Consider the following 26,625-nt stretch of genomic DNA (forward strand, 5'->3'; position numbering starts at 1 on the left):
AAAAGTTAAGTCCATGGGTACAGGGCCCGAAGGGACCAGTTTCAATGTCCATTGCTTATATCCTTACAAAACGTAAGCAGTATGGTTTAAAAAGCCCACATCCATACACACACAGCAGCAGAAGACATTTTGTTTTCCAATTCACCCAACAAGCAGGTATTTTAGTACCTCCAGGAATGGTGCACTTTCCCACCCAGGAGGATAAAGAAGGTAATACCCGTTTCTTGAAGACTCTGTTTTCACTAAATGAGGAGGAGCACGACAGAAAGAGAGGGAAGAACGGGATCAAAGGGTGGGGGGTGGGGGCCAGCTGCCAGCGGCAGGAGTACTTGACACTGTCCCTGTCTTCTCTGGGCACAAAGGAAAATACAAAGTCCTTTTTCTTCTCTGCCCGTCCCCAAAAGCCGAGCCTTAACTATCGGCCTTGGTGATTTTTGCCGTCCGGGAGGCATGTTTAATGTAAGAAACTAGGGGAATGGACTCTTTGAAATTTAGGAAGTAGGGGCACGCCGTGCCCTGCCGATCCCGCCCACTTCGACCACTGAGAACATCTGGTTCTTACCAGCTCAAGCTCTCTCGTCCGAACAAACCAGTAGGCCTTAAACAATAGCTCGCCCTGAGAAAACTGGACTCGTGATAGAACTGTTGGTGTCAATGTACGCTTACAAAGGGAAACGAAACAACACTCATCATGCAAAGCCAGTGGGCAGTAAAAGGTGCTTGTGTTGTCAGCCGTCACCTGCTGGATTGCAAGAAAGCACCCGCTCTTATCCAGAGCAATAACGTCTTCCTTCCTGGAAGTAGAGGTCTAGCAGTTATATTGAATGTGGACTGTAGTTGGTAACAATGGGTGTGCATTGCCTTTAAGAACAATATCTTTGTAATCTGTCAGTCAGTGCCTTCAGGAATTGCTTTCTGGTTCTCCTTTCTTGGTAAGCCTATGTGTGATTTCGTGTAGTGTAGTATTCATGACTATTGTGTGGCTGTCGCAAGTTTCCGCAGATGCGGCTGAACCTAAATAAGACAATAGAGGGTTCAGTTTTGGACACGATTTTTATGGGTTTCTCTAATTTACCCTTGAGAAGCAGCTCGCCCATTGTGAACTCTACCTTTTGCTGTTGTGGGCTTTGGCAGGACACTTAGTTAAAACATGACGTTCTGTGTTGGCCATAAAATGTTGATTCCTGAATTATAGCTTGTAACTGTAGAACAAACCCTACCTTTTGTCTTTTTAGACACGTACATTCAGAAAACGAAGAAGTCCTACATTGACAGCAGAGCTCGAAGAAACCTTGGCTCCATTAATACTGAATTGCAGGATGTACAACGAATCATGGTTGCAAATATTGAAGAGGTTCTACAAAGAGGAGAAGCTTTGTCAGGTAAACATCGTGCTTTACCTTTTTTTTTTTAATGAATTTCTAATGCTAGTCAAGTGCATAAATATTTGATGGTATGTTTATCCACCTTCAAACGGATAAGTCTGCAGGTAAACCCCTAAAAGACAGCAAATGTTAAAAAGAAATATAAATGTATTCATCTGTTTTCCAGATTTCGTATAATACAAAATATTTGTCATTTCTTCTCTACTTACGGTTTTGAGGCTTACATAGCTGAGATAGGAATTGCTTTCTTTATTTTATTTACAATAAAATATTTGCTAAATTGTCTTTTAAAAAAAATGGGAAACGGTATATCTAAGGGCTTGACACGTTAGAATCTTGTTCATTAACGTTCAAGTTAGGCAAGTGTAAAAGAAAACAACACTTGCGAAAGTGCGTAGTAGTCTAACATAAGTTTAGTTCAAAAAAGCCGTAAAGCATTCGAAATAAGCAAGGCAATTGCTGTTTCAAAGGACTAGAACTTTGCCCTCAATCCGCTGGAGCATGTTATGTCTTTGCGTATCAATGCTTCATGAATAAACTTCTTGGCAATTCAAGTGAATGAAGCCGAGAACATGTCATAGCATATAGATAGACACTAATGAACAGGTGCCAGGATCTTCTTGTGGGAAGAATGCAAGAAGACCATGGCTACCAGATTCATCCAAGAGCGGACTCTGCTATTCTCAGAAAATCCATGCTTTGCTCGGCCAAAGTCAGCTCATGGATACACTTTGCTAGAATGGTGCAGCGCAAATGTGCATTGTGCAACACAGAACGGCAACACTAAATTCGAATCGAAATGCATGTAAATGCCCGAAGATACTAAAGGTTCAGTGGTCTTTAAGTAGATTGAAAAATGAAACCGCAATTGATTAAAGAAAGTAGCAGCACACTTCCATGCGGGAATTTTCTATTTTTGTTGCATTTATGTTAGCATTGACTCGCATATGTAGGTAAATTAATTTGATCAGGCCCTCCCATTTTCCCCAGGAGGTAAAATCCCAACATCAATTCAATAGCAAACTAACGTATTGCTTCAGTTGTGATTTCTTCATGATCACGTTCTTCACCATCATCAAATGTACTCAGCGGATAAGCAGGTACGGCTCCTTTCGTGCAAGCATGGTGGAGGATGCCCTTTATCGGCTGATTTAAAGTAATTATGATCAGTATGATTGCAATCCCAATTTCAATTTCAGAATGTTCCTGACCACCAAGACCAGATGCCGCTAGTGTTCAAAAGTCCTTTTGAACATTGTGTAATTTCTTCATATTATTGTTAATATGGTCTGTATGATTTTGTATAATAAGTTAGGAGTTAAAGGAGGTGTGTACAACACTGAGAGCCTACAGATGTGTAGGCCCCCCTTTGGCTGACAAGAGCCATTCTATTTTGCAAGTGCATGGTTTTCATGTACATCTAAATGATGAGTTAACCCTAGAAAAATGGTGGTGCCATTGGCTACTACTTCCATTGTCTTGGCATTACGTCTAGGTCTTGGATCGCCTACACTGTAGTCAGAAAATAGAATGGAGAAGAATCTGTTCATTTCAGAGCTCTCATGGCTCTCTCACCATCTTTGGAGAGGGTGAACAACAGAAAATCTGTGGCATTTGGGGGGGGGGCAGTTGTGAAAGTAGTGCCATGACATGGATCTGAGTCCATTCCTCAACAAAAATACCCCTGGTGAAGTGTCCAAACAATACTATTTAAAGGTTATCTGGGCAGAATCTGGGAAACCTGAGTAGTTTACCCAGAATGCTACCTTCTCAAGTTAAGAAATCAATAAGCAAGGTGATGAGAGCCTAGTTGAGAGCAGATGTTGCTCTCCTTTGCTTGATCAGTACCTTTTAATTTTTAATCTGAATCTTCATTATTCCTGTAAATTCCTGTAGTGTGAATGTCATTAAGCTGCTAGGCTTCACTTTTATTGTTCTCGGGCCTTTGCTCCTCTTGCACTGCAGAATTGTATAGAACCACTGCAGAACCTCTGGTTTAATGGACATACACTACTTGTTAACTAAGGTCCTCACAGTCGGAATCCCAAAAAATCAATTAAACCTAAACTCTCTATCAATTTATTAATACATTTTAGTACAGAAGTCCCCAAAAATAGTACTCACACAGACTTGCCTTATAAGGTACTTTAAATACAGGAATAGATTTTTGGACATTGATGGGCACAGTTATTCACAAACATTATATTCCCAAGCATAGTTCTGGCCTTGGAAAACCTGTTATTTTTTGTAAGCATATATAATAGACTTTAAAGGTAATAAAAACTATGCGTGCATGTACATTGTTGGAAAAAAAAAGCTCTTAAAAAATACACATCATAAAAATAAATAATAAACACATGAATGAGAAAAGAAATGAAATCCAACAAGGGAGTACCAGTCTCTCGGCGTAGCTTCACATGTACGAGAACAAAATGTTGTCATTGACAGTGAGGAGAACAACCAAGCTTCCCCTGGTAGTTGCTGCACCTGACCCTTGCAGGCCTGTGTTCAAGGCCCTCCACCTGCAGGCACCCACCTGCGCCTCATCCCTGGTGGTCCAGTGGGAAGTATCTCTTCTCTGCTGCTGCTTTGCCCTCTGCTTTCTGCCTTTTTCTCCTCTGATCTATTTTACACTTTCCTTTCATCTTTTCTGCTTTTTGTCACTTTCTTTCATTTTTTCTTTTTTTGTGCCTTTTTCTCTCCGTGTTCCTGCTGCTGCTCAACCCTTACGACCCCGCTGCCCTCCAGCGCTGCTTTCCTGCCTCACAGCTGTCCAGCCCTCCCACTCACACTACTTAATGGTGGCCGTGCCACTGTCGTGCTGAAGTCACACCAATAGCAAGCCCTTCTGTGCCTAGACCGTGCGCAGTGCCAGGGACCCTAGTCCATCCACCGCTATGAGTCTAGCACCCTCCACGCCCTCAACACCGGGTGCCACTCCCCCTGCCAACCCTTTCTCCTGCACAACTGCGCTTTCGCCGGCCTCTGCACACTAGACCCACTAACAGCATGAACCACCCGACCACTTCAGATGTATCCTACTCAACACCCGCTCCCTTAAAAGACACACTGTGGAGATCTGGGACCTGCTTAACTTAATCTCCCCCAAAGTCACCTTCTTCACAGAAACCTGGTTGAACTCCAGCTCAGCCCCGGACATTGCAACCACCATCCCCGACTGATACAAACTCTTCCACAAGAACCACGTCAACCGACTGGGAGGAGGCATCAGCATTGTACACAAAGACTCTGTCCCCCCTCATAACCAGCTCTGACGACGACTCACCCAAAATGGAGCACCTCCACTTCCAGATCCAGACTAACACAAAATCCACCCTCTGCGGCACCCTCATCTACAGACCTCCCAGACCCGCCCCATCTTTTTCGAAGCCATAACCGACTTCATTGCTCACCACACTCTCGCCTTATTGGACTTCATCCAACTCAGTTCTAACCTAGACAACCCCGAAGACCACAACACTCATCCCTACTGGAGAACCTCGCCACCATCGGACTCAAACAACAGATTTCAACACCAACCCACTCAGCAGGAAACACACAACCCCATCTTCACCACAAGCAACATCTCCATCAGCCACACCTCCGAGCCACACAGGACCGACCACTTCTCCTTCACCAAACCCATCGTACGCCACCATGCCCACTTCAGTCCTCGCAGAAGTTGGACCAAGGTCACTGAAGACCAGCTCACCACCTCCCTCAGCAAGATCCCACCACAGACATCCACAGACACCAACACCTCTGTACACAACCTCCACCGCTGGATCTCTTGACTATGCCAACAAACTGCCCCCCCCCCCCTCAGAAAACCCTCAGGCAAGCAGCCTCCAAGATAGCTAGCTGGTTCTCCCCTGCCCTCCAAGAGTCCAGATACACCTGCAGACGGTTTGAGGAATGATGGAGGAGCAGCAAGATCCCAGCAGGGCATTCAGCCATCATACTCACCATCACTACACACCACAACCGCCCCAGCAGAAGAAGCAAAGAAAGAAGCCATCGAAGAACGCATCAATGCCAACGCACAAAACAACAAATAACTCTTTGCTGTGGTCAAAGAATTCGCAAAACCCAGCACAGAGATAGCTGACATCCCCCGTCTCAAGACCTCTGCAACAACCTCACCACCTTCTTCCACCGCAAGATCAAGGAAATCTATGACGGCTTTGCAACCCAAGACTCTCCTACCCCACCCGCAACCACCGCACTCAGTGGCTCCAGCCTGCAGCAGACCTTGACCAACTGGACTACCCTCACCTCTAAAGACACCCCCAGGATCATGAAGAGCATCCCCTACACAGCCCCCTCGGATCCCTGCACTCACAAAATTTTATAGAGAGCTAGCAACTCAATCCCACCCTAACTCTGCCACACTATCAACAGCTCCATCAAGTCTGCAACCTTCCCGGAAGACTGGTAGCACGCAGAGATCAACCCCCTGTAAAAGAAACTTTGTCGACACAATGGACCTCAAGAACTATAGACTCATCTCTCTGCTCACCATCCCAGCCACAGTCCTTGAGAAAGCTATCAACGCCCAACACTCAGACTTCATCAAAATGAACAACATTCTGGACCTCTGCCAATCGAGCTTCAGAAGCAACTACAGCACCAAGACCGCTATCCTCCCCGCCACAGACTACATCCGCACCCTCCTCGACCAATGCAAGACTGCTGTCCTCATCTTCCTGGATGCTTCTGCCGCCTTCTACACCGTATCCCACCACACTCTATGCGCAAGGCTCCACAACGCTGACATCAGTGACACAGCCCTAGAATGGATCTGCTCTTTCTCACTGTCCGAACGCAGAGTCAGACTTCCACCCTTGAACTCAGAACCCACAGAGATCAGCAGCAGAGTGCCTCAGGGATCCGCCCAGAGCCTCACCCTCTTTGTCATCAACATTGCCCCGCTTTCACGTATCGTCAGAAGCCATGGACTCTACATAGTCTCCTACGCCGATGACACCCAGCTGATTCTCTTCCTCACAGTCGAACCCTCAGCCTCCAAGAGCAACTTCCACAATGGGATAAAGGCAGTCGCCAGCCGGATAAAAGACAACTGCCTCAAGCTTAACTCATATAAGACCGAAGTCCTCATTCTGGGCTTCTCCCTCTCTCCGCCTGGGACGACTCTTGGTTGCCTGCAGCGATTGGAATCCAACCACGGACCACGCACAAAGCCTCTGCATAATCCTGGATTCCTCGTTCTCCATGAACAGCTAAAATTAACGCTGTTTTGGCCTCCTGCTTCCACAAGCTCCACCTCCTTTGTAAGATCTTTAAGTGGAACCCCACTGAGTCCAAGAAAAGTGTCACCCATGCAGCAGACTCAACGCACTCTATGCTGCCACCACCTTGAAACCCACCCAAAAAACTGCAGACTGCCTCTGCCAGACTCATCCTGACCATCCCACGTGGCAACCTCCTCACCAGCCACCTAAGAGACCTACGAGACCTACCTGTCAAAAAAAGAATCACCTTCAAGCTTCTCATGCACACCTACAAAGCTCTCCACTACGCCGGACCTGCATACCTCAACCACGGCCTTTCCTTCTACACTTACACCAGACATCTCAGCTCTGCCCAACAAGCCTGGCCACCATCTCTCGGATCCAGCCCTTTTGAGTCTGTGCAAACCTACTAAGGAGCTCGTTTAAATGTTTTTTTATGGAACTCTTTTATAATCTTTTCCTATTTTAGAAATGGTGCTAATGTACTCCTCATTTATCACAAGTGAGGGGAGAGGGTCAACAAATGAACTCCACCACCTCAAACCCCCTAATCAATAATGTAAACACATAAAGGGGTGGGGGAAAAAAGAAACTCGAAGCACACAAAGACACAGGGCTGTGAAAAATCAAAATTATTTGAAAAAACTGCCCTCACTCACACACAATGTGTGTTACATGCTTCATCATCGGGTCTGCTTACAATACGCTCCTGCGTAGCCACGCAGGGGGCGGAGCATAGGGAGGGGGTAACACAACTCGAAACAAGCAAAGATCAACACAACAGTGATCACAACAATAAGTGTTGTCCCAAATTTACTCCTTACAATGGCAGACCTAAACCTTCTTCCAGAGTTAGGAAAAAAGTGGTTGGGGGGAACGTGAACTTGCAAACACTCAGCTATTCGCATGAGCAAATCTACACATGCATATTTGCTCATGCTAAAATGCAGTTTACAAATGTTTTCTAGGAGTACTATTTCTTGTCCTGCTTCTGTAAATTCTTAGGAATTCACGAAAGCCGTATAGCTGCACTTAATCCAAGGACATATACTATGGGTGCACTTTTGAGACTTTTGTTTAATAATTGGGCCCCTAATTTGGCTGCCGTTGACAGTAACCTTTTGTGTTTATTAAAATTCTACCTCTCTCTGTGCATTGGCTGGCTTCACTGTGAGTGACAGCATTCTGCTCTTTCACAAGGAGCATATCTGCTCACAAGGTAGTTTTGTTCAGTGCCAGTAACTATGTGACAATGTGTGCTTTTTGAGACCCAAAAACCATTCTTTGCTTTTGCCAATGTTTGTTATAATGTTGAGGGCCCGGCAGCTCCCACACCAATAAGGTAAAAAACAAGTCACATTGACAAAACTAAAAAGCTGACCACCAATTTCAAACCTACTGGCTTTGCCAATGCTTGTTTATTTTTGTTTCACATTATCTTATTGAAACTGGTTACACTGATTTTCCATTATGAATATTTTTGGGAAATACTAGCATGCATCAACACCATACTTAATGATCCTTAAAAAAAAAAAGGGTACCTGAAATTTTGCAGTAGTTTAGAAAAATGTTTTTTCCTGCTTTTTATGAAGTCTTTATTTTGAAAGCAAAGAATCATCCATATTGCTTTCAAGCTTCTGCAAATATTTGCATAAAATCAGCGAGCTTTCTGGGAGCATTATACATAGCTCATATTGCTAAACTTTGAAATTATGTGTACACATTTTTATACTGGAACCACTGTCAGAAGTGCAGTTGGAGCTTACTACATTTACTTATGAGTGCTCACCTTGATAATAAAGGCTTTCAATCAAAGAACCATAAATACAAGTTTGAACAGAATTAACATAAGGGCAAAAATATTACCTTAACTGCAGACAGTGCCCTTCCCTGACCCATAATGTGGTACTGCAAACTGGCAGCCAAAGGGTTTGTGCTGGAGAGGGTTGGGCTTACTTGTCCCAAGGGCAAAATACACATGAAACTTGTTGCCCTCGACCCCAAACTATATGTCCTGGGCGTCGGGCTATTGGAATTCCACATCCCTGCCACAAGACCACAGCTGGAGGAAGATCCTTCTACCTCCCTCTGAAGATCTAGAACTCACTGCCTCTGCACCTCTGATAATCCCCATCACTGCCGCAATTCAGAAAGGACTTCAAGAACAAGCTATTCAACTGAACCGCAAACCCCCCTCCCAAGCCCCCCACTCCCGCCCTACCCCCTCCATTCAGCACATTGAGGCCCTCATGGGTGAATAATCCTGATTTGAGAGTACTGACTGATTGATATACATATATCCTACTGTCGGTCGTCAGTAGGTAGTTAACAGTTACCATAGGAAGAGCATTTTTTTGTTTTGCCAATAAATTTGGCTCCGCTTGATGAATCTTAACAACGTTTTCTAAACATATACTTTAGTTGGATCAGTGCTCTGTTGAAAGTTTCGAAGAGATCCGTCAAGCGGGGGCTGAAAAGAAAGGGGGATTCCAAAACGCAATTTTACATAGGGATTTTGAACATGAGCCCGAACTGCTGAACAGAAGTGCACCAAATTTGGCAGAAAGCTAGATATGCTTTTTGTGATTTGGTGTAAATCTGTTCAGTAGTTTTCAGATCTTAAAGGGCAAAAATATAGATATCTAGGGATGGAAATTGAAGAAAAAGATGTACCGTCTACTGCATGTCTTTTTCAGGAAGCCTCTGGGTGGGCCAATCCTGGAGACATGTAAAAAATATGAGGGGTTGCATGAGGCCCCCCTGCAATGGTTTATAAAACCCTGGGGACCACTTCCTCCTCGGGGTATTAATAATAAATTATGCTCGGGCCACACGGACCCCTCGCAGACCCGGGGACTGCCACCTCATAGAGGCTATATACAAACAAATGGGAGAGGGGCAGCATGGTACCCCCCAATGCCCATGGGACCGCCACCTCCCGGGGCTCCATATACAGAAAGGGGGGGGTGCATCTCGGTGCCCGAGGAACCGCCTCCTCCCCGGGGTTAAATTAAAAGCCATGTAGGGGCCTATGCAGACCCCCGTTGCCTGGGTACCACAACCCCCCCCCCCCCCCCCCCCCCGGGCATAGCTTTGAAAAGAGGGAGGGGGCCCCTTGCGGACCCCCTCACACACCATACATGGCCTTGGGGACCACCAGGTCCCCGGGGCGAGCCCAAAAGAAACTGGGGCTGCCCGGTCACCATCTTGGAGCCATACACGGCCCTGGGGACAGAACCCTCCCCTGCCCCCCTTCGGGCCTCCTCTTTCTATGTTCTGATGTGCCAACCCCCAGGACATAGCTGTTTATTATGGCTTGGCAGGGGCTTTACCACTCCTATCAAGCCATAGCTAACTCTCTGTTTCTAGCACACAAGAGCATAAAAATGCTCATGCTTGCTAGAAGGAGAGCAAAATTGCTTCCACAAATGGGAAGCTGCATGTTCAGCAGCTCCCTCTTTTTAAAAGCAGTGCCGGCTCCCATAGGAGGAAGGGAACCTGCAGTGACCGCGGGGAGCCTTCAGGCTCCCCCCGCGGTCCCCAATAGATCTGGGTGGGTGCCCTGGGTGGGACCAGGGCACACACAAGAGAGGCTGGGCCCCGTGGGATGGGGTCCCTGGGCCATAATCAGCCAGGAGGGGGACGCTTGTCCCCTCTCCCTTTAATTTTTAAAAGCAATAAATAAAAAAATGCCAGGCCTTGGGGGGGATGGGTTCCCTAGTGCTGAAACCAGCCTGGGGAAGCCACGCAGCCACCCTCTCCCATTCAAAAAAGGTCCTAGGGGATGTGGTCCCTGGGGTTGAAATTGGCCCTGGTAAGGAGATGCCACGTGCCTCACCTTCCCTAATGCTACGAAAGATTTTTTTTAAAGTGACAGCTCAGTAATTTGCTGGAGGACAGCCCCCTTGCACCACCACTTTGCAAAGTCTCTTCCTGGCACACTACTAGTTGGGGGATGAAGTCCCTTTCGATGCTGAGGGTCCTTGAAGGGGGCGGCAGCAAACCCTCCTGTTACCTCCAATAAGTCCCATACAGCAAGACTGCTGAGAGGTCTTTGGATGCCACTCCCCCCTTTCTCCACCACTCTGCAAATGCGCCTCCTGTCGCACTACTGGTTGGGGGAATGAAGTCCCCTTGGCTGCTGAGGGTCCTTGGGGGACAATAAGCCCTCCTGTTACCTCCAGTAAGTCTCACACATGGGATTGCTCATAGGCCTTCGGATGTCATTCCCCTTTAATCTATCACTTTCCAAATGTGCCTCCTGACACTACTGGAAGTGGAAGGAAGTCTCCTTAGATGCGGAGGGTCATTGGGGGCCAAGAACCCCTCCTATCCCCTCCAGTAAGTTCCACACAGCGCAATAGCTAAAAGCTGGTTGGAGGCCCTGCCCCCTTTCCCAACCACTTTGCAAATGCACCTCTTGGTGCACTACTGTTTGGGTGATGAGGTCCTCTTGGATGCTGAGGGTCCTTGGGGGCCAGAAGCCTTCCTGGTACCTCCAGTAAGTTCGGCACAGCAGGATTCCTGAGAGGCGGTCAGAGGCCCCACCCCTGCTCTCCACCACTCTGCAAACACGACTACTAGTTAAAAAACCATAGATCACCGAAAAAAAACAAAGGTTACAGGGACGTTATAGATACGCTTAGATTTCACTCATACAAAACCAATGGAATTCAGCAGTTCTAGTTACCTGAGCTGACTATACCTGACACACCCTCAATGCACTGCTTATGACCTTACATATTACATCACTCATGACATGGTCTAATGTCTCAAATGACTTCCCTGATGGCATCAAAAGATCCAAGACCTTACTTCTAAAAGCTCAGATATTCCACAAGAAGAAAATTTACAACTGATCTCTGGGATTGCCCCGAGAATTTGGAAAACATTGCTTCCTGAAGTCTGATTGAATCCCTCGAAGTCGAAGCTCTTTCTGAACAAGTTTCTTCCCTAGGTCCTGAGATACCTTTTTCCTCAACCACACGCATGACTACTTCTCACCGGCTACCTTAGTGTTCGACTTATTAGTTCTGACATTATCCTCCCTTTTCTCAACACTGCGTGATCCTGCAGTTTTCTGGACTATGATATTTTGTTTGCATTATTGTGTCTGCTATTCTCGCTGAACTAAATCTGCTGAGTTTCTATGGTTTTGTATAAGTGAAATCCGAGCATACCTATAACATCTCTAACCTATTTTTTTCCAGTGAGGTCAAAATATATAGAGATATTTTAAGTCAGTACAAAGTTTATGGTGTAGATTACTTAAAACCAAAACAATATAAAACATTAAAAAGGCATATTAGGCTAAGAAAAAATGAAGATTGATGGGTCCGTGCTGTGGGTGGCACGTGGAGCCCAAATATAACATTCAAGGTATGAGACAATTTAAATGTAAGATATTTGAGTATTTAAAAACTATCATAAGAAAGCTAGTTTCAATTATTTAAACAAGAGATAAAAGAATTATAAATGTTTTCAAATCAACCTCAAAGTAAAGTAAATGCATGACAGATGTTAAGCCTCAAGTGCAAGGAGGTCTAACATTACTATGCTTAATGTCCTAAGTGCAAGAGCTAAAATATAGAGATATGAATCTGTGTGTGTATGTATATATGTATATATATATATATATATATATATATATATATATATAGATATATATATATATATATATACTTTTTTTTTTAAACCCAAGACTGCCCTGGACAGTCCTGAAAAGGCAATTGGTGCGTTATGCTAAAGTTTCTGTACGTGAATGTTTCAAGGTAAACCTATGTGAGAATATAATCTTTATTCAGTGCATTAATTATGTTATAAACATGATATTGTGAGCCTTTCTTTAATGCGTTGCTCTGGATTGTTCAAAATATTTGCCTCCCTGGCTCTGGTGCTACCTAATGGTGTTCAGAATTATTGTTTCTTATTCACTGCAAAGGATTGTATTTGCACATTGATATTTTTGCTTCATATTTTAATAACTTACAAACATACATGTTTGCTTCTACAGCATTGGATTACAAAGCCAGCAACTTATCAAGTTTGTCCAAGAAGTACCGCCAAGATGCAAAGTACTTGAACATGCGTTCCACATACGCAAAACTTGCTGCCGTAGCTGTGTTTTTTATCATGTTAATAGTGTATGTTCGCTTCTGGTGGCTGTGAGTTCGATCTGCATTGCTTCATAGAGCAAAGATAAGGGCATATGGAGGGCTGGGCCAACGAAGAGATAGAGGCACGTCGGATTTAAATAAAACTACCAGCTACCCCGCTGTCACCGTGACTTCATTGAAACCTCAAACCATTGTATCGATTGGCTTAGTCCAAAAACGAGCTCATAAACTTGCCTTTCTTTCTTAAAGGTCTGACTCTTTGAAATTGTGAAGACTGTGTAAAAAAGAGTGTTGCTTTCCATCACCAATAATTGTCTATTAAAATAAGTTTCAACTAATGTTAAGAGTTACATGCAGCAGAAAAAGCTTTGCACCGAGGTAACCGTGGTTTGAGTGATTGTGTCTGGTGTGTCAAATATGCAATGTTCCTGTCAGTAACATCTACTGCAAAGTCTGCCGCAGGATTTCCTCTTGAAATGTATGTAATATACACACACAACTGCAGCTGTCAATCACGTTGTGTTCGTTTAATACGTGACCGCCTGATTTGCTTTAGAAAGCGCTGAGGTACAGCAGGACGACGGTGCCTTTTTTAACACTGCGCAGTGTCCTGCCTCTGTAAAGCTCCGTGGTATATAATTTGAACAATTACTTAACCAGCACGACTTTTCTTGCCCCTGTCATGCTTGAACCAGTAACCTGTTTTATAAATAAAAAAAAAATCAACTCTGGGAGCGAGGATAGACATTTTCAATCTGGCCCAAAATCTTTGTGCTTTGTAGCAACTAAAAATTTAAAGCAGCAGTTCTACCCGGTGCTTTATTAAAATGCCTGATCTTTTGCTTGTGTGTTGCTGTTTCTGCCTCTACGTTACAACCACTCTTCTTTTTACCATGTTCACTACGTGTATTTGTGCTTAGTAGTTTTGCACCTGACCGTTCAATAAAGGGCACATTCGTTATTTGGTCTACTCTCACCAATGTATTTAAAAACACTGGGAGGGTAAAGGATTGGAAATACTTATTGGTTTATTGAAAATTGTTGCAGGGCATTTGAAAATCTCCTAATTGCGGGCAACGGCGAAGCTGGAAAATTGTATTCATGGTCATTGTGGTGTTATAAACAGATGTTATTTGAATAGCTATAAGTAATTGAAGGTTCAGAGAGAAAGTTATTTTGTGTGCTCACCATCGGAACAGGGATGCTATTAGTGACAGTAGCATAGCTTACAATAAGTGAGTTGGAGCAGAAGATAACTACTGGAAAAATGTGAAACCATTGATGGGATACAAACGTTCATGGATCCATGCACGAAAAAAGAACGCCCACGTGTGAATGTACTACTTCTGAACATCTGTGACAAGGACTGAACTAGAATGCAGTCGTTCCTATGCACGGCAACCAATTCGGTGTCCCCTACAAGCTCTGTAGTCTTTGGATCACTCCATTTTGCACTTTGCAGGAAACACTAGAAATTGTAGTTTTAACCGTAGACATCATAGCTTGTACGTGCTTTATGTTTTTAAATATTTCTTGATCAAACCAATGGTGCTTTCCCTACAGCACTGTCTGATCACTGACACAAAAAAGTATACAAAACACAGAAGAACAATTTGGAACTATGTTATTGTCAGTACCCAGAGTTTGCTGAATTGAGGCGCAGCTGTGATTTGTATTTGAAGGAGAAACCAAAAGCAGTAATTAATTTGCAGGGATCGCACAGGTACATTTGCACTAAAGTGGCAGGAGTTGAAGTGAAATGAGATCATCCCTTCTTGGCATTTTACAGTCTGTTGCTTTTTTCTGTTGTAGACGAATGTAAATAATTTCCAGTAAATGTTGTAGTTGCTGAAGAAAATCTCAATCTCGAAATAAAAAATAGAAGCCAAGGCTTCCTTTATTACTTTTAAGTCTTAGTGTGCAGTTCATGCACCATGATCAGGAGACTGACTAGTACTGAAATAAACATAAAAAAAGAGTTACATCGTGGTGTTTGTTTTTTCAGCAGCACGTGAATTGGAGCTTTATTTCCCGAAAATTGTTTTGAAAGTCTTCAATGAATTTTACATGCTGAAAGCTTGAGTAAAACCTTGCTTTTTTTCTTACTTTTCCTTTGTTTGCACCAAGCTTTGATAATCGTCTTTATTTAAACTTTGTTGAAATGATTAATGCTACGGGCCTGCTCCCCCCCCCCCCTTACACTACTTCTCTGGGTGACATAGACTTGTGATTTTGATACTCCTCGAGCCTTTATTCGTAGGATACCCAATGTTTTCCTTTAAACTTTCCTCCCCACTTTCAATTTTGCGCTTCTTTCTGCTTCTCAGCGACCTGGCAGGGACATCTCTTCTCTTTTTAATTTCACAAACGTTTAAAGCTGGCATTGTAGGCTTTGTGCAATGGAGTCTGGAAAATAGACAATCTAACCCAATCCTTTTCTCGATCCCCATATCCCTCTGCCAGAAACCCTGAGTACTCTTAACTCATCCTGCAGCTGTTGGCATTCATCTCGACAACCGTAAGGGGTTCCAGTACAAAACATTTGCAAAATGTGACTTTATCATTCTTCCCCATAAAGCTTAATTCAGCACACTAGTTATGAGTAAAATCGAATTTTGCAACAGTCTCCTATTTAGCCTATCTTTTAACTTTTTTTCTGTGCTAGGCAAAGTTTTGAACCTTACCACATAAATTATCTGTAACATTTCTACACCATTGTCTGTCCCCTATGCTCTATGTTTTGCTCAACCCCCCGAAACTTGTTTTCAAAGGGGTCCATGGCACCTCTCCTTAGTAGTAATTTTCCGATGCTCGGCACCTGCACTTAATGGCCAGCACCGGCTCTAGTACGGTCCACCACATGGTGGCGCTGTCTGCTTAATTTTGAGGTGAGTACAACAGCATAAAAAATTAATGATAGCAAACTCTCACACCATTATTTTAGCCTTGTGTGGCTTGAAATACTCTAAATTGTCACACTATGTAGAGTGGGATGGTTAGGTGTTATGTTAATGGGAAGAGGGGTTGGGCAGTGGCCTGGGCTTCTGAGTCCGGACCACGGGTTCAGGGTGCGATCCCCGGTTAGTCCAGCACCATGTGACTCAATAGCTTGCCTAATCTTCCCGCCGGCCCCTAGTGCCTTGAGGCCCTCGGGGAATTGTGCGCTGTACAAATACTGGATTTCATTTTCATTTCGTTGATACTGTCATTTGTAGTGTTGGCAGGAGCAATGGGCGGTGCAGGTTGCAGTGGCCTTCCTAGAAGGGCCGTGGCACTTAATTTTTTTTTTCAAATTAAGCACTGCAAATACCTATCTTAAAACCTCTATTCCTCGTAAAGCTAGCCAACCCCTCCTTACAATTATCAATTCACCCTAAGCTGGGCCGAGATCAATGCCCTTTGATCTGCTTGGACCATTTTGAGTCGAACCCACTCACTGCCAGTTGTACAGCAGTCACCTTGGTCACTTGTTCCACATCGCCATCAAAACACACGGCCTCTGTCATCCCCAGGGAATGCCTAACGGCCTCCCCGCCACCCTTTGACATTCTTACCACTCCCCGGACACTCGCCATCCCACGGTCTCTCCAGTGATGAATGACCTGCTACATCAGTGCTTGTAGTATCTCGTTTTCAGTCTGGACTATTTTCTCCTGCCATCGGTGGGACAGCTCTGTGTAGCCACCCGCCTCATCATGACCTTGAGTTCTAGCTTAACTGTGCGGTCTTCCTTGTGGCAACTGCGCTAGTCATGAATAAATACTTATAAAATGGACTCTTGGTGGTGGTTTAAGTGTGTGGCCAGCCCAGCCCTTTTATTAAGATGGCGCCTGTCCACTGCTCAAGCGTGACGCTTTTCCTTTCAGTAGAAAATGAGAGGCTCCATCACAGTTTGTTGTGATGTCCCTTGCTTTCATGCAGTTGCCAACACTTCTGTTAATAAAGTGTTCCCCACTCAAAGATGCCATTGATTGAGACAAATCTGTCGAGTAGCCTCCACAGTGGAGAGTGGGTAAATCAGGCCAGTATGAACCGGTACAGCAGCACCAGCACATAGGCGCTACAACCTGGACCGCAGGAGCTGGCTAAAGATTGCAAAAACACGAGTCAGTGGGTCTCCTACCTTAATTCCTAATGCTGGTCACTGGAGACATAATGAATTATTTCGAGTAAAATAATAAATACATATATACTATGCATAAGAAATTCGTAGAGGGTATCCCCTCCCTGTGAAAAAGTCACATTCAATACAAAAATTAAGAAGAAAAAGTTGAATGTCGGAATGATTTGCATTCTGATGATAGGATGTTAAAGTAGATGTTATGTGGTTTTTGTTTTGGTCAATGAGGCCATCCATTGTAGATAGGAAACAATACAACTCTCCATAACTAACAATCATGAATAATGGGCATTCTAAAATCTGACTTTGATGATGTGAGCTGGTGTTTTGAGACTAGTGAGACATTCTTTGGAGACCCCTTTAATCAAAATCAGTCGTTATTAACCCATAATTGTGTTTAAGGAGTGTCCAGTATGTGAATCCTGGACAGGAGCGGTGACTCTGCTCTGCCGACTGCGAGTGAGAGAATAGAAGTGACAATCCGCCATTGTCTACTGGGTGTTTTACCAAGTGCTAAAAGTAAGACGCGGCACAGATTCCAGCATTGAAGCTGCAGCTGGTGAAACGCCACATATCCATTCAATTCAAATTTATTGTTTGGTTACTAAAAACCATACCAGAATGTTAAAACTGTATAGCTCATGTGTACACAGACAAAGTTTAAAAAAGAGGACCCAAGTTAATACAAAAACAGTGCAGTAATCTTACTGTAAAATGGGTTATGGTTAAAAAAAAATGTCCGAATGTGGAGGTGGTTTGCCTATATAGTTTGTGGTCTTTGGGAAGAAAACAGTCACAGCGTAGTTTTAAGAAGTTCTAAAAAGGAGACGAATGAACGTGACAAGTAGTTTTAAAAGCTAAAGGCTGTGTTCAGGTCTGCCACGCTGGATGAGCCGGAGGCCGCAAACTTTTATTGCGAAGAGATGGCGTGACCAACCGGCAGAAGATTCTCTGCATTATCTTTCCCCAGCGATTTAGCTGCTCTGATGACAAATTTGCTAAACCGAATGTTCAGCTTTGTATTTTCTGGGTTGTTTGCAGCGATTATGGCCAGACGACATATGCAGACACCTAGTTTGTTCCACTCCTCCGGCAATACAATGCTTCTGTCGTTGAGCAGAGCGGGATATGTGCAGGCTATATGCTCAATGCTTTCGGAGTGGTAGCTGCACTCCCTGCATTCGAGGCTGACATTGGGGCGCCACCATTATTGCAGATGCTTTAAAAAAGGCCACTTGCCCAACCTTAGGGCCATGAACTTGACCTTCCAAAAAAGTGAGTATGCACTTGCTAGGTAGGATGACTCAACCCCCAGTTTGAGATAGGAGATAACAGCCCAGGCGTGTTTCCTTCTGGATAGTTTTGCCCTTTCGGAATGAAAAGACCAAAGCCGGCACTTCGCTTGATTACGGTCTTCAATGCCTGTTGTGACGGGTTTTCTTTCCCAATATTCCGTAACACTGAGTAGCTGTAGGGAGTGGGCCCTATTTCATTCCAAAGTTTGGCCTCCAGACTGCCATCCCGGAAGTTGCCCAGCCTGTTGCAGCGCTTAATAAACGCGCCTGCCTCGACGCCGTTATGGTCTAGCAGGCCAAGTTCTAATCTAACCTGTGCTGGAGATTAAGACCTAGGCAGGCGCCATGCTAGTTTAAAGATTCTGGTGGTTGATTTGTTTAATAGGATGCTTGTTGCGCCCATCATAATCTCGTGTCCATATGATATAGAGTCGGTGATCTTAGCCTTCATCAACTTGAGCTGTGGAGTTAGGCTTGGCCCAAGTAGATGTTTTGAAAGTTTTGCTGGGGCAACCACCAGCGACAGTTGTTTAGCCTTAACAGCGTATTTTTGCTTAGTAAAGGAACCTCTGGAGTCAAGGAGGATTCACAGGAATTTATAGTATGGCACTGTGTTGATGCTTTTATTGTTGAAAAACCACCCACATTTCTGCTGCTTCTGTTTACCGAAAGGAATTATTTTTGTTTTTGACAGATTCAGTTTGAGAGCATTGTCAATTGTATAGGGGAGTAGTTCGTCGAGTAGCCTCTGTAGGCCTACCTTTTGTGTGGCTCAGTAACACAAGGTCGTTGGCGTTTAAAAGGTTGCTGATGCGGGTTCCATCTGGTTCAGGCGGGTGAGAATTAACTTTGTCAAGTGTGGAGGATAGGTCTGAGATTAACAGATTAAAAAAGTGTTGACAACACGCAGCCTTGTTTAACACTGTTACCTGTTGGGATCTTTTTTGAGACTTGAGAGCCTTCTCCCAACTTTATTCTTATTCAGGTTTGTGTATTGAGTTGGATTATGGCTTTTAAGAGAGTGGGGGGGTATGCCCCAGCTCTCTAATTTTTGCCATAGGTGGCTGCGTGGCACCCGATCAAAAGCCGCCGTGAAGTCGACGAAGCAGCAGTATGGTTGGATACGACGGACATCAGCCTTCTCCATCAAAACGGTTAGTGTCAGTAGATTACTGGTTGTGCCTGAATTAGCCACGAAGCTGGTCTGGTTGAAGGGGAGGCGCTGTGTTGATTCGGCCCAAGTTGAAAGCTATTCCAGTGCACTGCTTGCAGAGTATTTAGCTTCGATGTCAAGGAGTTCTATCATTCTATATTTTTTCAGGTCGTTTCTGTTACCGCTCTTGTAGATGAGATAGATGATCGCACCTTTCCAGGAATCCGGAATGTGGTGGTTGAGCCTTCAATATAAAAACGGGCGTGAGGAGACCTGACCACAATGTTACATCTGACTTGAACAAGGCCTGGGGTAGCCCATTAGGCCGGGTGCTCAGTCTGACCTGCCTTTCCTAATTATTCGAGCAATGGTGTTTCTTAAAACTCCTGGAGTCGTCGGCGTCTCTGGTGTTGGATCATTTCGTGCCTCCATTCTCGATTATTGTTGCATCCGGGGCATCTTCAACTGGGGTGATAGACCTGGTGTTACCTGTGAAGCGGGCTTCAGTGAGTGCTGACCAAGATTTGGATGTTGAATGGGCACGGGGATGCTGTATCCTGCCTGAATGTTTACCGAAGTGATTGTATAGAAACTCAGTCCAGTCGTCAGTGCTTATTTTTGCGCTGCTGTATCCTCTGCCTCCTAGTAGGCCTCTATTCACGAGAGACCAGAATAGCTTTGAGTTGGACTTCTTGCTGGTGTAGACTAACTTCAACCAGATCTGGTCAGACACTGATTGTTCGTCTCTATGCACGGATGCCTTGAAAGCTTTTTGAGCTTGCTGGTAGAGGTTGAATAGGATTGCATTTCCCGGCGTAGGGCCGAGTTTCTTTGAGATTATAACTTTTTTGTTGCAGGTGAAATGCGAGGTTGTGGTGTATCCTGCCAGGTGCAAGATTTGGACGAGAATTCATTTATTAAACTGTTTACAAGTGCTTCCCAGCCGTCGATGATGGGTGCGTCTTTTTCGTTTAGTAAACGTAGAAAAGCACTGCATATCCATTTACTGGTTGTAACTTATGAGCCCCACAAAAAACACATGGGGGAGAGATTTCCCCTAGCCGAAGAGCTTCGGACGAGGGCAGCTGGGAGTGATGAGGAATCAGAAAAGGCTCTATCGGATGGGGCTGAAAGATGTACACCTACCACAACTGCTGCAGGAAGGTAGTAGGGAAAAGAAAAGAGGTGGTGTGTGTTGGGAGCGGAGGGGATTGTGGAGATTTGTTGGGAGCTGATAATTGCAACTATGGAAGGCCAGGGACGTGCAGTTTCCTGTAATGAATGGAATATGGAGAATTTAGGAGATAATATATGAGCATTGCTTACATGTAAAGAGTGATAACCAATGATCATGTTCGACAGACCACAAAGCTGAGAAGTGCAGATCAAATTCACCATTTGCAAGAAATGAATGTTATTACTGTTGGTATGGTTTTTACATTGTTTAATTCAGAACTGAAAATAAAGATGTTAAATTAAAAAGGAGTATCCGATTTCTGAGAATGATCTCTTTTTTTCACCCAAGGTACAGATATGTTGTGAATTACCGCATCTTCATACCTGTTGGAAAGGAAGGAGATTATTTTGTGGCTCCCCAAATAGACCTAGATGATCAAACTGGGGGTACACTTGGAGTGTATTCCCCTTCGTGAGTGAAGCGTGACTTCTGTTCACTCACTAGGTTGGGGGAGGGGTAGTGGCTGATGATGGATAGTGGTATAGGTTTCTTTTTTTGAAAATATATTTAGAGCGCGTTCTGACCCTTTTTGGAAAAATCTGGGCACGTCTCTATTTACTGGGGCTCTCTCACTTCCCCAAGAACTAATTGGAAACTAGGAGCAATACGAATTGTTCCATTCCTAAGGATGTATTACATTCAGGATAGAATGCTGGTTCCCTGCACAAGCTGTCTATTTTTGGAGGGTTGTGATCAGAGATGTTGTACGAGTTTCACCTTTTTCTCTTTTTGCAGATTTATATAGCGCAAACTCGACCTGAAGGTATTGGAGCACTTTACATGAGCACCAGTTACTTTACGAAAGGACACTTTTTTTTGTCAGATGCCAGGTGATTAAGTGAATTGCACAGAATCTTAGGATGTGGAGTCGATCCCCCCCCCAACCCCCCCCCCCCCCCCCTCCCCCCTCGAACCTTGGTATCCCAGCTCCAAATTCGGCAGTCTAGCCGTAAGACCACATCCTCTACCCTTGCCTCATTTCTGTGTCGTTCCTGACACATGCCTGAGAACGAAAGGCAATCTGAAACCGACCTACCTCCTGGGCAGCTCATGTGACCATGTAGATAAATCAAGAGCAAATATCTGAACTCTGTATTCCATTACATATTACTGCATCAATCCGTGGCATTTCCATTGTACTGAGCTGGGATCTTGCTGGTGTTGTGTAATATCTGGTATCCCCTCGGGATCCGGTATCCCCTGCTCTTCGGCTCTCTTCAGAGCTCTGCCCGATTGGCCAGCTCTGACTCTTCTATAGCTACGCCCCCTCAAGGAGAGTGGCATGGCAGCTCAGGCCTGGCTCGGCATAAGCAGCAGCGCTCCGAGCCGAGGATGACTCGTAAAGAATCCTTTGGCAGTTTTATCAATTAAAGCCTGTCAGTAGCCAAGCGTGATAAATTAAGGAAAGAGACTTCAGGAGAGGCGCCTACCTAGAGCTTGTGCTCTGCAGAGGGGCACCTTAGCGTGTGCTCTGAGGCCGAGGGTGTAGCCAGGAAAATAAAATGGATCAAAGTGAACGATCTCAAATTTTGCTCTAAAAGCCAGTGAATATTGTTCACTCAAGGAAAATGTGTAAAATATTGCATTTTATAAACCTACATCTAAAGGAATTTGGTTAAAAAAATGCATTTTACTTGTATTGATTTTTTTCCTTTTTTTCTCTCGTTTTTTCTTTTATCCTGTCCTCCTTTCCATCCATCTTTAATTCTTTCTTTTAACATTTATTTATGTTTTTGCATTCATCTTTCATGTTGAGTGATGCTGTGCTGGCCTTGAGTGATGCTGTGGTGGTCCTGTGTGATGCTGACTGATGCTGTGGTGATGCAAATTGATGCTGTGGCGCTGCAGAGTGATTGTGTGGTAGCATATAGTGATGCTGTGGTGGTGCTGGGTGATGCTGCCGTGACGTTGAGTGATGCTGTGATGTCCCTGAGTGATGCTGTGGTGGTGCAGAGTAATGATGTGGTGGTGCTGACTGATGCTGTGGTGGTGCTGAGCGATGCTGTGCTGGCCCTGAGTGATGCTGTGGTGGTGCTGAGTGATGCTGTGGTGGTTCTGACTGATTCTGTGGTGCAGCAGAGTGATGGGGTTGGGTCCCTGAGTGATGCTGTGATTGTGCTGAGTGATGCTGTGATTGTGCTGAGTGATGCTGTGGTGGTGCTGAGTGATGCTGTGGTGGTGCTGAGTGATGCTGTGGTGGTGCTGAGTGATGCTGTGGTGGTGCTGAGTGATGCTGTGGTGGTGCTGAGTGATGCTGTGGTGGTGCTGAGTGATGCTGTGGTGGTGCTGAGTGATGCTGTGGTGGTGCTGAGTGATGCTGTGGTGGTGCTAAGTGATGCAGTGTTGGCCCTGAGTGATAATGTGGTGGTGCTGAGTGTTACTGTGGAGGCGTTGAGTGTTACTGTAGTGGCGTTCAGTGTTACTGTGGTGGCTTAGAGAGATGCTGTGGTGGCGTAGAGAGACACTATGGTGGCGCTATATGCACTATATTATCTCTTCTGCTTGTCCGTTCAGGGAGTTGGGATTCCCTTTTTTAATGGTTGCTGTAAAAGTGTTGTTTTAAATTTCACAGTACACAATATTCTGCATAGTCTTCCAAAGAGAGTGATCTGTCTTCAGTGTAGTCCTGATTGGTGTAGTGATATCACATTCTGCTGTCTTTGTACAGAGTCCATTCTATATTTTTCTAGCAACGTGACTCGGACTGTGACACTTCTCGATGTGCATGGCAGCAAACAATGACATCACTGTATGAAAGTAACATCAAACTGTGATGTCACTCTGTGTATGACATCAAAAAGTCACATCACTGCAGTAAATTATCAATAGAGTGTGATACCACTTCCTCTGCGTGACATCAAACTGTGGCATGACCCATGTGTATGTATCATGTCAGACTGTGACATCAGTGCTGAAAATTAACATCCGAGTGCAAACAGGTTGTGAAACATGTTTGGCACTTGACGTCATACTGTAACATTGTTGCTCTGAAAACCTTTTATGCAATACTGAACAAATCAAGCATCAGACAGAATCACAGCATGACCTCAAATTGGAACAAAACTCCAGGAATCCAAAAGCACACTTTAACGTCACTCTATAGTCCTGAGATCACCCTTTGGTAACACGAGAATCTTGTGGCATGTCAGGAATTACATGATTCTGACGTCAAACTGTAACAAAACTTCAGGAACCAGACTGCACACTGAGAAGTCGCTCTAAGAATACGAGATGAAACTGTGATGTCATTGCAGAATCTGATGTCAGCCTTTAACATAACTGCAGGAACCCCCTGTCAGACTAACATCGCTCTGGAAGTGTTGCGTCACTCCAAGAACCGGCTGTTATGGTGTGACATTGATAGAGCGCGCAGGTCACCCGACAAGTTTTACCATACTCACCTGGGCCCATAAACAAAAACACAATATTTCATAGAAATAACAATAATCAAATCAGGTAACCTGTGCGTTTACTCTACTCCGTGATTACGTTTAGGACCTATACCTTTGACTTACCAATCCTTGTCATCGGTACCTATAGTCCTAAGGGATCAAGGGAGTTAGCAAGAAATCTGAAAGAGACACGTTAGTGATAGATTCCTTACCTTAGAATATCCCCAGGCGTCAGACTGGATCCAGAAACTTTTGCGTAGCAGTACCCTTGCGCGTCGGTAGGCGTCGTCTGCGGCTCCGCGTCCGTCGTCGGCGTCGTGGGTGCCGTGATGACATCTTCGGAGTATATAGACGCCGCCTCCGCGTGCTGACGTCAGTTCTTCTTTTTTCCGCGCCAGCCAGCGCAGATCTGGAAAGAGCAGTACTCTAGTCACCCCCGGCGCCGTCTTCGGGCGGCGCCATCCCCGATGCCTCCTTTACTTCGGTTCCGACGTCGGAGCGGCGCCGCTGGGCGTCGCATCTGACGCCGGTTGGAGATTTCGTCTTCTATGAACCGACCCCATCGTTTTACGACCCTGAGTCTCAGGAGATGGGTGAAGGGGAGGATTGGGAGGGATCTGAGGACCCTCTGACCAGGGAGTGTCAGTCTAATATGGACTGGACAGGAGACCTTGGGGATGCCAGTGGCCTGGACACCTCTCCAGACACTGGATTTGTCTCTCCTCCTACCGTGGCTTCGGAGGAGGGAGCTACGTATGGTGTGGTGTTGACGAGGGCGGCTAAGGCCTTGGGCCTTCAGCTCCCCGTCGCGGCCGTGAGGACTAACCTCCTCACAGAGGTCCTTAAACCGCAGTCATGCTCGGCTGAGCCTCTGCTGCCTTTTAATGAGGCCTTGTCGGACATTCTTCTGGGCACTTGGTCCAGGCCCGCTACGGGTTCTCACGTAGATAGGAACGTGGCCAGACGCCACCGCCCGGCTCCGGGCGACCCATGTTTCCTGTCCACCCACCCCACCCCCGAGAGCCTGGTCATCCAGGCCTCTAATTCCCAGACCGCATTCCCGACGGCCCCGCCGGATCGGTAATCCAAGAGGCATGAGAACTATGGCAAGAAGATGTTCTCCTCCCTAAGTTTGGGACTGCGGTCTTGCAACACCGCATGCCTCTTGGGCCGCTACACCCACTCTCTGTGGGAGACGGTGGCGGAAGTGCTGCCAGAGTGCCCGTTGGAGGTACGGGCCAAACTCGGCCAAGCCCTTGTGGAAGGCCGAGATGCAGCCAAATATTCCATTAGGTGTGGGCTGGATACCACCGATTCGCTAGGCAGAGCGATGGCTACGACAGTGGCGGTGAGACGCCACGCCTGGCTGAGAACCGCCAATTTTTCGGCAGATGTCCAGAACACTCTGATGGACATGCCGTTCGATGGCCGTCGCCTCTTTGGCGACAAAGCGGACCACGCGCTTGAGCGCTTTAAGGACTCCAGGGCCACGGCCAAGTCCTTGGGTCTCTTGGCCCTGCGCCAGCAGACGGGTTCGTTTCGCTCATTTCGTGGCCAAGGAAGGGGTGTCCCCACACGTGCCGCCAGCCACTCGCCGCAGACTGTCGTCCAGCGTGGCGGCGACCATGGAAACCGCCGCGGCGGTGGTCGGGGAAAAAGGCGAGGTCAGTCCACACCTTCCCCCGCAGCATCCGCCTCTAAACCCTCCTAGTCCGTGCTTTTCGGCCCATGGGACGCCAGTGGGAGGCAGGGTTCGCCATCACCACTCTCACTGGCGCACCGTCACTTCGGACAGGTGGGTGCTGCAGATCGTCCGATGGGGCTACACCCTCCCCTTCGAGACGACTCCTCAAGCCATGCCACCGCAACACCACCGCGTATCGGGGGATCACTTGCGGCTCCTGCAGGAGGAAGTTTCGGCCCTCTTGGCCAAGGGGGCCATCGAGTGCGTTCCTGGGCCAGAAGTAGGACGTGGTTGCTACTCCCAATACTTTCTGGTACCCAAGAAGGGCAAAGGGGGCCTACACCCTATCTTGGATCTGAGGAACATCAACGGCTTCCTCCGGAAGGAGAAGTTCAAAATGCTGACACTGGCTCAGGTCTTAGCTGCCCTGGACCCAGGAGACTGGATGGTAGCGTTGGACTTGCAGCACGCATATTTCCACATCCCCGTCCTGCTGGCCCACCGGCGTTACCTGCGGTTCACAGTAGGCCACGAGCACTTTCAGTTTACCGTGCTCCCCTTCGGCCTTACCAGCGCCCCATGGGTGTTCACGAAGGTGATGGCGGTGGTCACAGCTCATCTGCGCAGGTTAGGGGTCTCAGTCTTCCCCTACCTCGACGACTGGTTGTTGAAGGCGGGCTCGCCCCAGACAGTCGTCAGCCACCTCCAGACTACGGCTGGGATTTTCTATCAATGTGCCGAAGTCACACCTGTGCCCCTCTCAGAAGCTCCTTTTCATCGGAGCAGTTCTCGACTCGGCGCAGTTTCGGGTTTACCCGCCCGAACAGCGGGTTCGGGATATACAGGCTCTGATTCCGATCTTCGGGCCTTTATCCCGAGTTTCGGTCAGGTTGACGCTGCGGCTTCTGGGGCTGATGGCCTCCTGCATCCTTCTGGTGCATCACACAAGGTGGCGGATGCGGGCTCTGCAGTGGGACCTGAAGTTTCAGTG

General features: G+C 46.0%; 1 protein-coding gene across 2 annotated transcripts in view; it reads left to right on the top strand.

Annotated features, from left to right (window-relative positions):
* SEC22B (SEC22 homolog B, vesicle trafficking protein) overlaps nt 1-14,735 on the top strand; it is a 158,944-nt gene extending 144,209 nt beyond the window's left edge. For both annotated transcript variants that reach the window (XM_086964448.1, XM_086964449.1), the window contains exons 4-5: nt 1,236-1,382; nt 12,651-14,735. In XM_086964448.1, coding sequence (XP_086820574.1) covers nt 1,236-1,382; nt 12,651-12,805 — 302 coding nt within the window. In that variant the 3' untranslated portion in view covers nt 12,806-14,735. The remainder of the gene's footprint in view (nt 1-1,235; nt 1,383-12,650) is intronic.
* The last annotated feature ends 11,890 nt before the right edge of the window (nt 14,736-26,625 follow it).

The sequence above is a fragment of the Lissotriton vulgaris genome, chromosome 1_1, assembly GCF_964263255.1.
Source record: "Lissotriton vulgaris chromosome 1_1, aLisVul1.2, whole genome shotgun sequence".
NCBI classification, from domain to species: Eukaryota; Metazoa; Chordata; class Amphibia; order Caudata; family Salamandridae; genus Lissotriton; species Lissotriton vulgaris.